The sequence below is a fragment of the Carettochelys insculpta genome, chromosome 3, assembly GCF_033958435.1.
Source record: "Carettochelys insculpta isolate YL-2023 chromosome 3, ASM3395843v1, whole genome shotgun sequence".
In the NCBI taxonomy this organism is placed as follows: domain Eukaryota; kingdom Metazoa; phylum Chordata; order Testudines; family Carettochelyidae; genus Carettochelys; species Carettochelys insculpta.
The window spans coordinates 68,216,167-68,230,464 of NC_134139.1; the positions used below are offsets into that span (position 1 = coordinate 68,216,167).

The following is a 14,298-nucleotide window of genomic DNA, read 5'->3' on the forward strand; positions in this document are numbered from 1 at the left end:
AGAAGACAATGATCAAGTGATTTATCTCCTGCCATCCATCTCCTGCCCTTGTTACGAAGGCTGGGGCACCATACTTTATCCCTGGCTAATAGCCATTTATGGACCTAACCTGCAAAAATTTATCAAGCTCTTTTTTAAACCCTAATAGAGTCCTGGCCTTCACAGCCTCCTCGGGCAAGGAGTTCCACAGGTTGACTGTGCGCTGTGTGAAGAAAAATTTCCTTTTATTAGTTTTGAACCTACTACCCATCAATTTCATTTGGTGTCCCCTAGTTCTTGTATTATGGGAAAAGGTAAATAATTTTTCTATATTCACTTTCTCCACACCATTTATGATTTTATATACCTCTATCATATCGCCCCTCAATCGCCTTTTTTCCAAACTGAAAAGTCCCAGTCTCTCTAGCCTCTCCCCATATGGGATCCTTTCCAAGCCCCTAATCATCTTAGTCGCCCTTTTCTGAACCTTTTCTAATGCCAATATATCTTTTTTGAGGTGAGGAGACCACATCTGCACGCAGTACTCGAGATGTGGGCGTACCATAGTTTTATATAGGGGAAGTATGATCTCTTTTGTCTTATTATCGATCCCTTTTTTAATAATTCCTAACATCCTATTTGCCTTACTAACTGCCGCTGCACACTGCGTGGATGTCTTCAGAGAACTATCCACTATAACTCCAAGATCCCTTTCCTGATCTGTCGTAGATAAATTTGACCCCATCATGTAGTACGTGTAATTTGGGTTATTTTTTCCAACATGCATTACCTTACACTTACCCACATTAAATTTCATTTGCCATTTTGCTGCCCAATCACTCAGTTTGCTGAGATCTTTTTGTAGTTCTTCACAATCCCTTTTGGTTTTGACTGTCCTGAACAACTTGGTGTCATCTGCAAACTTTGCCACCTCACTGCTTACCTCATTTTCTAGATCATTGATGAACAAGAAATCTCCCCCCCTTCCCCCCTTGGAGTGATCATTTATTTCAGTTGGACAATAGCAGAAGTGCTGAAGAATTGAGAAGTGTGGCTAGTCACCCTCTCCTGTGAATTACTCAGCTAAAAGACATTTAACCATGAATTTTGTATTTTCATGTTTTTCATTGTCTCAAAATAAAAATTGTTTGGGCCCCAATCCAGCAAACAGTTTCGATTTGCTTAACTTCAAGAATCTGTATAGTCCTGTTGGTTTCAGTGGAATTACTCACGTATAGTAACTGTGGTCAGGAGTTTCCAAGATACAGTGATTATCTTTTGAGTAATTAGCCTTTGAATCTTTTATATTATAGTCAACTATTCATAGGGTGAGAAATGAATTATTCAGAAAGCATGAAGCCTCGGAGTTTTATAAAATCTCTTTATATAATTGCACACAGTGAAATACTGAATTTGCGCTTTTGTTCATGAGTGATGGGTCGAATCTGGGTATTGAGCTGAGAGGAAAAGACGACGTGGTAATATCCAGAGTTTCACCCTTTTTGGTTGTCAGAATGAGATGTCATTCAGTATAGATGGTGCGGGTGTTCAGAATTTGATGTAGCATGTTCTTTTGGGCTCTCTAGGTATGCCTCCCTCTATGTAGAGTAAGGAAATACGTGGGGTCGGATTGCATTAAGGTATGTGGACAATAGGTATGTGTCGTGGACATTGGCTGCCAAAAGCATTTGGTGAACTTACACTCTAAATTTTCATTTTAAAAAAATATTTCCAGTATTGCTGGGCTTTAAAGAAAAGACTGAAACATGTCATCTCAATGTGATTGGTGCTGTGTTGTCTGCCTGGCCTTGAGGGAACTCCCAGCAGAGAGAGGAACAGCAACCTTGGGAGAAGGCCACCTGGCTCTTTATCTCCTACCAGAGTTGCTGATTGAGAGGTAGGTTTGGGTGCCTTGTTGAGCTCAGACTTCTGGTTTCAGAGGTCAGAAGGGTAGGGCTGGATAAGGTGGAATCACCCAAGCATCATTTGTGGCACCAGACTGAAATGTTACTCCCAATAGACTATGGAAGTCTTCATAATATGATTGTCCTTTCTTAAATGCCATAATCAGAAGTGCATTAGTTAACAATGTGGACATTTACTTCCTCATCATTGAGTTTCTGTGCTGAAAACCCCTTTGAGATGAATGGGGCAATTTTCAGGTTTTCTACAAACTCAGACATCTCTACAAAGTTACACTTGGTTCATATGTTTAAGGATTTGTTCGCAGCTGTAAGCACTGTAGACTTTCTATTTTTCAGGGATTGTGTAGATTCTAAAGAACAAGATGATGGCTGCAAAAAAGTTCATAGATTCTGTGGTGTGACATGGTGCAGCTATACAGACTGAATATACCAAAAGGATTGGAGCATAATTTTATGCAATGAGGGGGCTGCAGCCCGGAGCTGTGTTCTTTTCCCCCAGCCCTGGGGAGAGCAGCTGGGATACGGGGCTGATCTGGGGGTTTTTCACACCCCAGAAAGAGCTTGGAGGTGTGGGGGCAGCGTCCAGTTTCATGGCCACAGCATCTCAGGGAGAGGCTAATTGTATGAGGGATATGCGTTGTGGGGGGAGCAGAGTGGGGGGAGCAGCGGGGTGGAGAGCTCTGTCTCCATGCGGCCACTGTTTTCTTACTGTGGCTGCCCCCAGTGGCCCCTTTTTAGTATGGCTGTTCCTTGCAGTTGCTACCCCCAGTGGTGCCTCTGAAGTATGTTGTTCCTCCTGTCAGCGTCCCTCCCTTTCCATCTTCTGCATAATTCTGGAATTTTGGGCCTCTCCCACTTTCCAGGAACAACCAACCCCGACCTTGGTTTAAGTTAGGGTAAGAGGAAGCTGCATACCCAATGTTGTGGTTGTAGCTATTATGGTTCAGAGGAGTCTTAGAGAGGTAGCCATGTTAGTCTGTATCTTCACAAAACAAAGAAAAATAATATTGTTAGTCTTTAAGGTGCTACAGGACTGCTTTCTCGGTTTAAGAAGAATTCTTGAACAAACATAGCACAGACAGACAAACATACTCCAAAATATATAGTATATAGAAGAGAGGCTGCCATGTTTTCTTAAGCAGTCTCTGCCTTATGAGTATACTGTATTGCATTGTAAATTGCTGTGAAATAGCTCGATTATGAAAGACAATGTGTAAGACTGTATAAGTGGAATTAAAAATCCACAAAATATTTTACATCAAATTTTTCACTTCTGGTTACAGCTTAGAGTTGTGTGTTTTTCTTGCTTGTTTTGTTTTCCCAACTGTCTAGAATATTGACAGTTTCTCATTTCATTGATGGAGTTGCTGAATGTTACTGAGACACCTAACTACTTAATGTGAATTGGTGTTTTTCCCCTGTGGATGGGATTGGATGAGATCACTTCCTTTCTCTGTTCTCCTGGAGATGTGTACTGGGATTGCACCATTCCAAGTAGTGTATTTAGGTGAAAGAGGCTGTCTCTACTCTATAAATTAAAATGGAATTTATGAAAATTGATTTATTAATGTTGGGTTTTATCCATTTGATTTTGAGCATCCTCACATTCCCACATGCTCCCCCACAAAATTGACTTATTGCTGCCACATACAAATAGCTTAAATCGAGCTTAAATACAGTGCTGCAGCAGCATCATATTGTGGGAACCTGTCCCACAGTTCCCTGAGCCCCATAGTATTCTGGCTATTTTCACTGCTGCAGCATGGGGGAAAAAAAATCCTCACAAGTATATCTGGGTATCTGACAATATGTTCCCACATTTCATTCCCCTCTTTCGCCCAGGGAGACCCACCACCTACCCCTATTAGCAGCATGCCTAGGCTTTGATTATGTTGGGACCTGGATCTGGATTTAGGCCTCCTGGAAAAGAAGACCCTAAGTAGACGTGGGTGCTACACCTAAACTCGAATGAATCATTGAGACAGTAATGGCTTGGAGCAGCTAAAAGACAGCAGATGTTTGCCAGCCCTGAAAATCATGACAGCCTAGGGAGACACTTTGATTATGTTTGAATCTGAATCTGGGTTTAGGCCTCCTGCCAAAAAAGACCCTTAGAAGAATATGTTTAAGTAGACACGGGTGCTGTACTAAAACTTGAATAAATCATTGAAACAGTTACGGCTTGGGGCAGCTAAAAGAGCCCAGATTACTCCTTGCTGCAAGCCTTACTTGGAGAACTGTGGTAATTGTTATAGCTGCCACGTTGCCTTCATTGAAATATGTATGGCTTGGGGCAGCTAAAAGACACCGCCGGCTATAGCCAGCACCTGAAAATCATGACTGCAGATGGAGACATCCCCCTGGTGGCCAAAAGATCCCCAGCTATAGCCGGCACCCGAAAATCATGAGCCTCACCACATGGCAAACTGCCTGGCACCTTGCGCAGCACACCCTTCTATTGGTTTGGGGTCAAGCGACATGATGTACCTGGGTGCAGGAAAATTCCAGACTGTGTCGCGCCTCATGGGGGGAAGGGAAAGGAGGGGATGGGGGGTCAGGGCAAAATGTAAGCGGTTGAAAAGAAGTTTCTCATCCAAGTACAGCCGCCACCCACAGACTATCTGCCACATGATGCAGGCCAGGGAAAGTTCCAGAATGCATGGTGCCTCTTGGGGAGGGGACAAAGGGGATGTGGGGGGTAGGAGAAAATGTAAATGGCTGAAAAGACATTTTTCATCCTATCAGACAAGCATTACCCTCACCCACAGCCTATCTGCCACATGGTATGGGGGTGGGTGGGGGCAGTGGCTGGCACCAGGCAGCGCAGAAAAAAAGGCAGCTAGTAGGTGTATACACAGAACCAGAGACCCCACAGCCATGCTACTAGTAAACAGAAAGTTTTTTCGGCCTCTCGTGACCCTACAACCATGGGCTTCAAGGTGCTGAATTGAAACTGTCTTCCTGTTGCCTAATTCCTCTGCACCTGAGAACAATGGAGGTGGAAGAGGCCAGAGCAGACAACTGTAGGGCTCATATGGGACATATCTGGAGGCCCATGAATTCGATTTAAGGACACGGCACATCCTTACTACCCTTCATTCAAAATTTTAAATTCAAACTGAACGCTACAGCCATCAGGTTAGGACGATATTAAGGTTTCGATGATATGTTGATTTTTGTGCTCCCGTAAATTGAGGTAATGGAATTTACAGTGAGGACAGGCACTTGAAAAAATCAGGCTAAAAATCAATATTATCTTGTAGGGTAGACATAGTCGAATGGTTTCAGTCACATAGGATGAGATCCACTAAAGTATTTAAATGCTTAAACCTCAGGCATAAGCAGCTAAATTGCAGTTTTCAGTCCACTGCCATCCACAGAACACCTGTTGTACATTGTTAGCGTCTGTGTTTCTGCTCCTTTGTGCTGGTACCTCTCTCTAGGCAGCTGAATGCCCATCTCCTGCCTAAGCCCCAAAAGCAGTTCACAAGAAGATAGTTGTTCAGCCAATATGCAGCCTCTGCAGTGTCCGGTTTAGTAGGTATGTCCAAAGGCAGCAACCTAGGCTAATGGGAGGGCCACACAAGTGGCTCTCCTCAGTGGCTGCAAGATTGTCGTAATCAGGATATCTGCCTAGGATACAGTCGTTTTGCTGACTGCACTTGTGTACAGGGAATTTGCAGGGTGTGCTGATTGAACTGTAGGAGCACTTTTATTGGCTGCAGAGGGAATTCACTGCTTTGTCGCTGTTACTGTGCAGTTAACGCACACTTCACTTCACGTGCCTTTCCTGTATGTGTGTCACTTTAGCAATGTGGTTGGGGGGGGCAGGAAACTATGTGGAGGGAAATCAGCCGACTTTGTCTTAAAGGTCACTCACTAGTTCTAGTTCTAGTGGCACCCACCTTATAACTTTCAGCCAGGTGGTTGCAGCCCTCACCCTGGATGTGGGAGACCCAGATTCAATTTCCTGTTCTCTGCCATCAGGGAAGAAAGAATTTGAACAAGTGTCCTTCATCGCTTAGGAGGATGCTCTCGCCACGGAGCTATGGAATATTGTGGTATGGGGCTCCCTCAGCCTCTCTCCTTAAAGAATGAAAGAGTGATTTGAGCAAGGGAACTGGACATGGGATCCTGCCTTTGCCACTGGCTTACAGAGTTGTGCTCTTGCTCTGGCCCAGGGACTGTTTTAAGTATTTATCCACAGTGGGGGGCAGGGAGAGTGTGAAATAGCTCAGTGGTTAGGGCACTCTCCTGGAATGTGGAAGACCTGGATTCAATTCCATCCTCTCTGCCAAAGAGGGAGAGAGAATTTTTACAGAGGTCTCCTACCTCCCAGGAGCACGCCCTAACCACTTGGCCAAAATTTTTAAGCCATCTGCATCCGCAGCAGTACCCAAAAAAATGATCTGCAGATATCCGCATCCATATCCACAGATGCGGATCCAGATATGAAGCCGATATCTGCAAATCTGCAGCATTCTAGATGTAACATTTGCATCCTTATACACATCCATACCTGTGGATTTGCAGGGCTTTAAAGATGGGCAGTACGACCACCATGTGAGATAAGTGCCAAACTCATTCCCAGTTTTGTTTCTTACTTGCTCTAACTGCAGTGGACAGATGCCCTTTTTTTGGTGATAGGTGCCATCCATCAAACTGGACATTGGCACCTTTCCCTGGGAGCGGGGTGGGGTTTAGCATACGCCCCTTTAGCCGGAACCTCTCACTGGCTGTCTGAGGCAGCTCCCTGAATCATATTGTTGTGAATCATATTTTTTGGAACTTCTCCCCTCATTCATTGTGCAGGGAGCCAAGGTGCCTTATTTGGCTTTGTGGATTCCAGCATTGTTTCTGGATTTTCTCTGCACATAAAAGTTAGGTACTTAGATGCTCAGTGCTACAACTCCAAAGCCCCTTCATCAGTCCCACCCAGAAAATTCTGAGAGAAAATTCTAGTTAAACAAATTATATATATCAGATGTATAACGAAGAGGAGGAAATCATGTCTAAAGAAACAGACTACATTACTATCAATTTGTGTCACAGGATTAATGGAATTGCACAAATGTAACTGACAGCAGAATCTGGTTTAATTACTAAAAATGTCTCTGTGCCATTCTGTTGTTTTGTGTTTTTTGTGGGTTTTATACAGTGTATTAGGTATTTTCCTGTTACTAGCACAACTTTCAGATTAACAGTGTTCAGTTAAAACATACTTTGGGTGAATGGAAACATGAAAAGATCTGGATAAAATTTTTACGAGTTAGGTCTGAAAACTGTTGGAATTCATCTGTATTTGTTTGGTTGTGTGATTATATTTAATGTACCAGTCATGATACCACAATCTGAATCATTCCTTCCCTGTGCAGAGAAGTGTAAAGAGGTGTTAAGAACGAAAGTTGGTTTGGCAGTGAGAGATCTAACTGGAACAGGATGCTACTCCCCACCCCAAAATAGTCCTCAACGTGGCTTGTTATGTAGAAAATAATTACATTGTCTTTCCGGCTACACGGTATAGATATGCTAGGATTATATTGTCTTCACTCACTAAGAACTGTCAAGGTTAATTTTTCCTACATCCTTAGTATTGCTTAGAAATCCGTGTAGAAGTAGCAAAGATGTAACTGGGATAAAATTGTATATTGAACTGTTGGTAATTTAATGAGGACTGCAAAATTAACCACTAGAGAAAAATGGTTTTGTAAACTTTGTTATTCAGAAATCTATGACAAATCACAAGGGTCTAAAAAACATCAAATACAGAATAGTTTGCCAATATTTTTGCTAAAGGTATTGTATTGCAGTTTTGTTCTTTGTGTTGTGGCACAAATTGACAAGTGAACTGTTTGGTGATACTGTTCCAAAGTCAAGGAGAGAAACTGAGCTGAATCCTGGCCTCAGAATGTATATCCATGGGCTTCACCAGGGTTTGGCCTCTGATATGGGAAAAACACTGGAAGTGCTAGCTTCATATTTTAGTTTGAGTTAAGACTATGCCAATATTACTTAATGTAATTAGAGACATAGGATAACATTATCTGAAGTGCTTACATTTTAGATGACCAGGGACATCCTTTAGAAATTGAAAGCAGGTTGTGCCTCCCTCATCCGGCATCCCTGGGACCTGACTGGTGCCGAACGAGGGAATTTTCCCAATGAAGTCCACTGCCTCTCCAGTCTGCCTCCCTTCCCTGTTGCCAGCTCTGTTTCTTGCTAGCCCACCTGCCTCCAGCATCCCCCTGACTTCCAGCCCCAGTGGCCCCTTACCTGGTTAAGCCTGGGCCCCTCCAGACTGATAGGGCACCAGCCCCAGCCACGCTGCTGGATGTGGCCCCTGCCCCAGCCCCATGGATGAAGGCCCTAGAGACACAAGCCCCACTGGGCTCCCCTGCAGCGGGTTGTCAGCCTCCGCCCCTTACTGGGCTCCTGACTTCCCCATTACTGTGCTCCCGCCTGGCAGGCTTCCCAGCCAGGGCTTTCTGGTCCAGAAACATCGATGGTCTTGCCAGACTACAGAGATTGCTGGACCAGAGGATCCCAGTTTTCAGTGGTGCAATCTGTACATTTAAATGGTGGTAAATAGATCCCAGATCATTGATATACTATAGCCTGAGGCTCCAAACTAAAAATGCATCCTGTTTTAAATTTTGACTTATGGGATTCTGTTCCTCTTTCAAATGTGGGTTGTAAGATGAATATCAAAAGCAGGACAGGTAGCTATTACCTTTATGTTGTGGTAGGTGCCATCCGTAGTAGAAGTGAAAACTCTGAAACATTGGAGTCAGAATGCAGGGCTATGCAGGTAAATGGAGGAGTAACCCGTTTAAAACAGACAGACATTTAAAAGTGCATTGAAAAGGAATTTATGCCTAAGCTTGTTTTATCTAGTCTGAAGAATGTCTGGGGCTAGAAGTCAGTTCTTCGCATCTCTTCAAAAAGAGAAAAGAAAAATGCATTTCAGATAATCTTTAATCAGTTGAGATGCAAAAATACTGTGCTTTCAGCCATCACACTGTCAAGTAAGCAATGAGCAGTTTCTAATATTGGTAAAGAGGTTCCAGTCACATGATGGTAAAATTATCTTATTAAGCATAGTACAGCTACAACAAAAATGCATGTTCAAAGGTACAGGACATGTTCAGTGACTAGATGCATTTAATGTGGTAGGCAAGTACAGTATACTTGTTCTGTAGCAGTTATAAGGTGGAGGAACAAAACATGCTTCACTCAAAATATGAAATAGATATGAAATCAGCATCCTCTAAGCAGGCGTGTGACTGGTAATAGTAAAAAGTGGAGTGGCAATGGAGATTAAGGATATTCTTAAAATTGAGTCATTTGAAGGTTATTTTCATGGCCAACTTTCTAATATGTAGTAAATCAGACGTACATGCAAGCATTATGAACACCTGAAAATGTATTCTTGACTGAAGACAAGCAATGCTGTGAAATTATTCTCAAGCAGTTTTGCAATTCTTGCTATTATTCGGCATCTAGTCAAGTTTAGAGCTGAGTGTGTGTTTACAGTTTTGCTTTAATTTTTGCTGAAATGTATAGGAAAAGGGTGCAAAGTTTTCACTGTGTGAAAATTGTATTCATGCACTTTTCATCCCATCTGTGGTAGTTTTTTGAAGCTTTTAACTTTGTGCTGCCCAAATCTATCTTCCGTTGAAGTTTCCGATGCATTTATGTCTTTTAGTCATCCATTTATCAGGCCAGTTCCATGGCTATGTGAACAATAAAATGGAACTGTTTTTTAATGATGATCATTCTTATTTTCACTTATGAAATACAGCTAAATACTGTTAGAACGGTGGCAAAAATCCAAAAATGTTACATTCGTGAGGCTGATGTAAACACAAATTGACCTTTTTGACATTTAAAATGCGTGTGTTCATATTGTTGAGAAGCCCTGGATGACAAACACAAGCCCTGTCCTTCAAAGACAAGCTTCCCCTTACATACTTCGAGTAGTCCTGTTGACTTGATTACAGCTACTCGGAGTACACGGTAAACACGTATGTAAGTAGAGCCCTGTGTGGATACAAAAATGTGGCTCTGCATTCACCAGGCTCCACTCCTCATCTGATCAACCATCTGGATTTTACTTTCCTCCGCATACCCTCTGCAAGCTGTCTGGAGGGAGGAGGCAGAGAGCACAGATGAGTGAGGGGGCTGGGGCCTACAGGCAGAATGAGAGCAGAGACTGGGGATAAGGAGCAGCACGGGGACAGGGGGAATGTTGCAAGAGTGGTTGGGGAAAGGAGGGAAGGGACTAGATTTGCATCCTGTGCTGCCACTGGCACCTGTATGATGGCACCCAGCAGCAGCAGCTACTATCAGATCACAACATGGTAGGGGGTACTGCTCGGGGGAATGGGGCTCCCTTTTCTAGTCCCAATGATGAGGAGCAGGGGCAGGATCTTGCTGCCTAGGGTCTGTTTGGTGCCCAGGTCACTGCCCCTGCATCATCAGCTCCAGCCCCTCAGAGCAGGGCAGCTGCACTGCTTTCCGGGAATCTCTTCCCCCAGACATAAGTCTCCTCCACGCACGCTCCCATCTGCATAAGCTGGCAGCACAGAACAGTGTGTGAGACAGGCAGCACGTGTCCCTGAGCTGGCCCGAGGGCTGGGCCTCCTGCAAGTCAGTGTCCACCAGGCGGGGGATTGGGAACACCATTTGGATCCTTGTGCAGGGAGATTTAGGAGCTTGTTGGGTCCCTTCCCCACTAGCACTGCAGGGGAACCAGCGAAGGTGAGGGGAGAGCCCTGCGTGGGTATGGGTATCCACTCCACTGACCGTGAAAATGGTCTGTGGTTATGCAGGGCTCTACATGTAAGCCTTTGTAAGATGAGTGCTCTAATCTTGGTCTTTCAGTGTATAATGAGAATCTCATCAGGTGGATTGATTTAAATCAAACAGAAAATCTTGTTTTGCATTTGTACTTTTCAGTTATTTTCCTAAAGAAAGGCTGATTCTCATTGTTTAGTTGATTCTCATTTGTGGGGCTGTTACTGGATGAAGGAGGTAACCTAGTGACAGATGATGTAAGAAAAGCTGAAGTATTCTATGCTTTTTTTGCCTCAACCTTCATGGACAAGGACAGCTCCTACACTATGGTGCTAGACAGTGCAGTAGGGGAAGGTGGAGGGTAACCATTGGCTGGGAGGAAACGAGTTAAGAGCTACCTAGAAAGACTAGATGTACATAAATCCATAGGTCTGGATTTAATGCACACAAGGGTACTGAGGGAATTGGCAGATGTCATTGCTGAGCCTTTGGCTATTATCTTTGAAGATTCTTGGAGATCAGGAAAGATCCTGGATGACTGGGGAAAGGCAAATGTAGTTCCCATCTTTAAAAAAGGAAAGAAGGACAATCCAGGGAACTATGGACCAGTCAGCTTTACCTCAGTCCATGGGAAAATAATGGAGGGGATGTTCAAGGAATCCATTTTGGAGCACTAAGCAGTAGTACAGCGGAAAGGGACCTAGGGGTTATGGTGGATGAAAGGCTGGATATGAGTAAACAGTGTGCCCTTGTAGCCAAGAAGGCTAACAGCATATTAGGGTGTATTAGGAGCAGCATTGCGAGCAAATCCAGAGAAGTGGTTGTTCCCCTCTATTCAGCACTGGTGAGGTTGGAATATTGTCTAGTTTTGGGCCCCCCAGTATAAAAAGGATGTGGATGCGCTGGAGCAGGTTCAACAGAGGGCAACAAAAATGATTGAGGCTGGAGCACATGACCTACGAGGAGAGGCAGAGGGATTTGGTCTTAGTTAGTTTGCAGAAGAGAGGACTGAGGGGTGATTAATAGCAGCCTTCAACTTCCTGAAGGGGAGCTCTAAAGAGGATGGAGAGAAATTGTTCTCAGTGGTGACATATGGCAGAACAAGGATCAATGGTCTGAAGTTTCAGAAGGAGAGGAGTAGGTTGTATATTAGGAAAAACTGCTTCACCTGGAGGGTGGTGAAGCACTGGAATGCGTTGCCTAGAGAGATGGTGGATTCTCCATCCCTAGAGATTTCTAAGTCCCGGCTTGACAAGGTCCTGGCTGAGATGACTTAGTTGGAGTTGATTCTGCTTGAAGCAGGGGGCTGGGCTAGATGACCTCCTTAAGGCCCTTCCAGCCCTAGGATTCTATGACTCTATGATTAAACTATGTTTATTTGCAGCTAAATATAGCCTTTATACTAAATTTGGAACATTTTTGCTAATTAGGAGGGTATACTGTATATTTACGTATTTATTTAAGCAGTTATGTAGCTTAATTTATATTTATTCAGATTTTTAATATTTGTGCTTTCTGCAAGTTCTGGTGCCAAGTGCTTAGTAGTAACTTCCATCAGTTCAGTGGTTTGGCTTTCTTTAAAACTTGGCAACAAATGTGCTGCTTGACTTTTTTTTTATAATTAATTTACTTTATTTTAATATGTATTAGTAAGTTAGGCTTTAACATAGACTCATATTTTGAAAATAAAGCTATATTTAAAAAAATCATCTTAAATTAAAAACATAACATTTTTATTCATTCTGCAGACCCCATTCAGTGTCTAGTAAATTATCTTTCTATAGTGCAATTTAAGAAAAATCATTTTGCTTGTGCTCCATGAGTTACCAAGTTTCTATAGTAACATCTCTAACGTGCAAAAGTCTAGTGACTTGCCTGTCAAACTAGCGCTCATGGACTGAATGGTCATTCAATCCATGATCATCCTGTTACAAGGTTTTTTGCAGCTCTCTAAGGGCTATAATTGGGGGGAAAAAAAAACCCTCCTGATTATGTTTGATATTTGGATGAACCTGTAAAAGCCAACAATGTACAACTCATATCTAAGTAGCAAATACAGTAAACCCCCACTATGCACGATTTCGACTTGTGGTTAACTCATGTTAACGTGAGCTAAGCGCAAGTGGAAATCCTGGGGTTCCCAGGGACTGAGGGGAGCACAGCTTCTCTGCCAGCTCCCCACTCCAGCCCTCAGCTCCTGCAGCTGGGGGAAGCTGAGGAGAAGCTGCACCTGGCTCTTAGAGTGGCAGGGACTTGTGTGAAACTTGAGTTATGTCATCTCAAAATGTTGGCTAACTACTACTTTAACATGTGCAATGCATTGTGAGATGTGTGTACGCCATTCTTAAAATAGGGGTTACAGGAAGAATGGTTTGATGTTATTTGTTAAGGACAATCTTGTATTCACATGCATTGCAGCTCTTGAATTACTGAGTTTTTTAATGAATTTGAGGGGGAAAAAAATGGCTCTTGCTCTTTTGGTTGCTGACCCCGGTTTAACCACTGAGCTACCTGAGAGTCTTCCAGAATCAGAGATGTGCAGCCCTGGAGGAGCTCTTTGTATGTCACCCAATCCACTTCCCTGCACTCAAAGCTGGACTCAAGGCAGGCATGTCTACTCTTGACAATAATTTGGTTACATTCAGGTTATATTAACATGATTCTTCCTGTTTGCTTTCCATCAGCTTGTACCACCTTTTAAACCTCAAGTGACATCTGAGACAGACACCAGATATTTTGATGAGGAATTTACAGCTCAGACGATTACAATAACACCACCTGAAAAATGTAAGTAAGCTGGCAAAGCCCTACATGACAAAGGTTGAAAAGGTAGATTATCGGAGTCTGCATATATTATAAGGAGCGATGAGAAATAAGCTACTCTGTTCTAATGGAGAAAACTTTCTCACAGATTTTAGTGGAACTTAACGTGGAACCACCTGAGTATTTCTGTAGGGCACAAGACTCCCTTATAGTAAGCAGAAATACTTTTAGTCTCAGATTTCCGATCAGTTTCACAGTTTTTAAACCATCGTGAGGCAAATGCCAATTTCCAAGTATCTTGTTTGTTCTCTAATAAAGACCCAAATTCAGCAAGCTACCTAACCACATGCCAAATTTCAGGCATATATTTGTACATTCCCATTGACTCCAATGAAACTATTCACACGTATAAATATGGTAGGCACATACCTTTGCTGCTGTAAGGCCAGAAAAGAGCACATGAGATTTAAAAAGCAGGCTGATTTATTACAAATGTATCCTGTAACTTAAGTGTGGTGATATTAACAAGTATACATTGTTCTAGTTTAAAAGTAAATATAAAAAGAGAGAAACCATATTTGAAAGCATAGGAACTATCAGGCAAATGTAAGTATTCATTGTTACCACTACATTTATTCACGTCCGAGTACGTGATTACTCAAAGGGCACATCTACACTAGCCCCCTCCTTCAAAAGGAGCATGTAAAGGAGCCCTATCGGAGAACAGCAGTGAAGTGGTGCGCTTTATATGCAACACCTCATCAGCATAAATTCCACCACGCAGACTTGGAAGTTGCTAACTTCGAAGTGTCGGCAAGCCATGGAGCTGCAGGTA

The 14,298-nt window shown here is 43.0% G+C and overlaps 1 protein-coding gene across 3 annotated transcripts in view; it reads left to right on the plus strand.

The window, feature by feature from the left end:
• Nucleotides 1-14,298, plus strand: part of AKT3 (AKT serine/threonine kinase 3) — a 295,102-nt gene that overhangs the window by 276,315 nt on the left and 4,489 nt on the right. For all 3 annotated transcript variants that reach the window (XM_074990078.1, XM_074990079.1, XM_074990080.1), the window contains one exon: nt 13,385-13,487. In XM_074990078.1, coding sequence (XP_074846179.1) covers nt 13,385-13,487 — 103 coding nt within the window. The remainder of the gene's footprint in view (nt 1-13,384; nt 13,488-14,298) is intronic.